We start from the raw sequence: 1,269 nt of genomic DNA on the forward strand, positions 1-1,269 counted from the left end.
ATCCGGACCCCAATGAACCCGTGATAGGAGCCCCCCGATAAGAACTTCTGCGCTTCCCAAAAGACGGTCACGTCCGCGGGTGAACACTGAACAACACAACCTAAATTCGAGTGGTCGGGCGAGACGATGACATGACCATAAAAGAAGGAGTGAGGGGAAAAGAAAAGGGCTCAGCTTACATCGCCAGATTTGGCCTCCTTAGAGCCACTAGCCGACGAGCCTTGAACCTTGACCCATTTGCCGTTAACCTTTTTCCAAAGCTCCTCGCCCTCATCAGTGAAGGGTCTCTTCTTCCCACCGTAACGGTGAGCTCCACCTCTAGAGTTATTGTAGGACGATTTGTTGTTATAAGATGACTTATTGTGGTTATCAGAGGCCTTACCGATAAGTAGTATCAGCCTATTGGAATCGAGGCGGGACAAGCTAGAACAGGCTTCCCTTATCGAAAGAGAGCTCATAGCCATAGCACACCCGGCATCCTTACGCATCTGCTCGTCGTACTGTATAGCGACCACAGTACCAGCATTCCTCCCGGTCAAGGGCGATTTGAAGCCAGCAGCACTGATGCAATGCATGACGTGGCTATACACGTCGCCGAAGGCGGCACCCTGTAGCAGAGCTACCCACAACCACGACATAAGTGCCTGGATGAAGCCCCCGAAAGACCTGTCGTCACCAACGACGGCGAAGAACCATATGTCCTTGTTGAAGAGAGTGGAAGGATCCTTGTCCACCTCGCCGAGAGCACATTGGCGAATAAGCAATCGATCCATAGAATCCATGTCAACTTTCTCGAGGCGCTTGTGAAGGGTAGGCCAGTGCCATTTATTACCCGATGAGGACTTGCCACTGGCCGCTTTATTGAGAAGCTTCACTAAGCTCGTACCAATGGCCTTCATGAAGGACTTCTCTGAAGCAGACTCGGTACGAGAAGGCCGATTGGGATCGATGGCACCACCGGAGACACCACTCTCGTCGACAATCTCGTCATCACCATCGTTGTCGTTATTGCCCGCGTTACTGCCATTGTCGACCTCGTTGCTGCCGTTGTCACTTTCGTTGTCCTCAAAATCGTCATCGGATCTAATATCGTTGAAGTGTCTCTCGAGAAGACTCTTTCTCTGAGACCCATCTGAGATCAATGGTCAAGAACGATTCCGGCACAAGAGTGAACTTACCGGCTCGAGACAGAGAGCTAGGAGCATTCTCTCCGCCGGTCCTATGCTCGGCTTCCGCCGAGCCCTCTGAGGGTTTCTCTTTACGCATCTT

At 51.8% G+C, this 1,269-nt stretch overlaps 1 protein-coding gene across 1 annotated transcript; it reads right to left on the reverse strand.

Moving 5' to 3' along the window:
• Positions 1 to 170: 170 nt before the first annotated feature.
• On the reverse strand, positions 171 to 1,205 carry Pmar_PMAR021361 (hypothetical protein; the record flags this gene model as incomplete). The annotated part of the gene is made up of 2 exons (XM_002781876.1): positions 171 to 1,121; positions 1,179 to 1,205. The coding sequence occupies 2 exons, from the start codon at positions 1,203 to 1,205 to the stop codon at positions 171 to 173; spliced, it is 978 nt and encodes a 325-aa protein (XP_002781922.1).
• Between the last annotated feature and the right edge of the window lie 64 nt (positions 1,206 to 1,269).

The sequence above is a fragment of the Perkinsus marinus genome (assembly GCF_000006405.1).
Source record: "Perkinsus marinus ATCC 50983 genomic scaffold scf_1104296941090, whole genome shotgun sequence".
NCBI classification, from domain to species: domain Eukaryota; phylum Perkinsozoa; order Perkinsida; family Perkinsidae; genus Perkinsus; species Perkinsus marinus.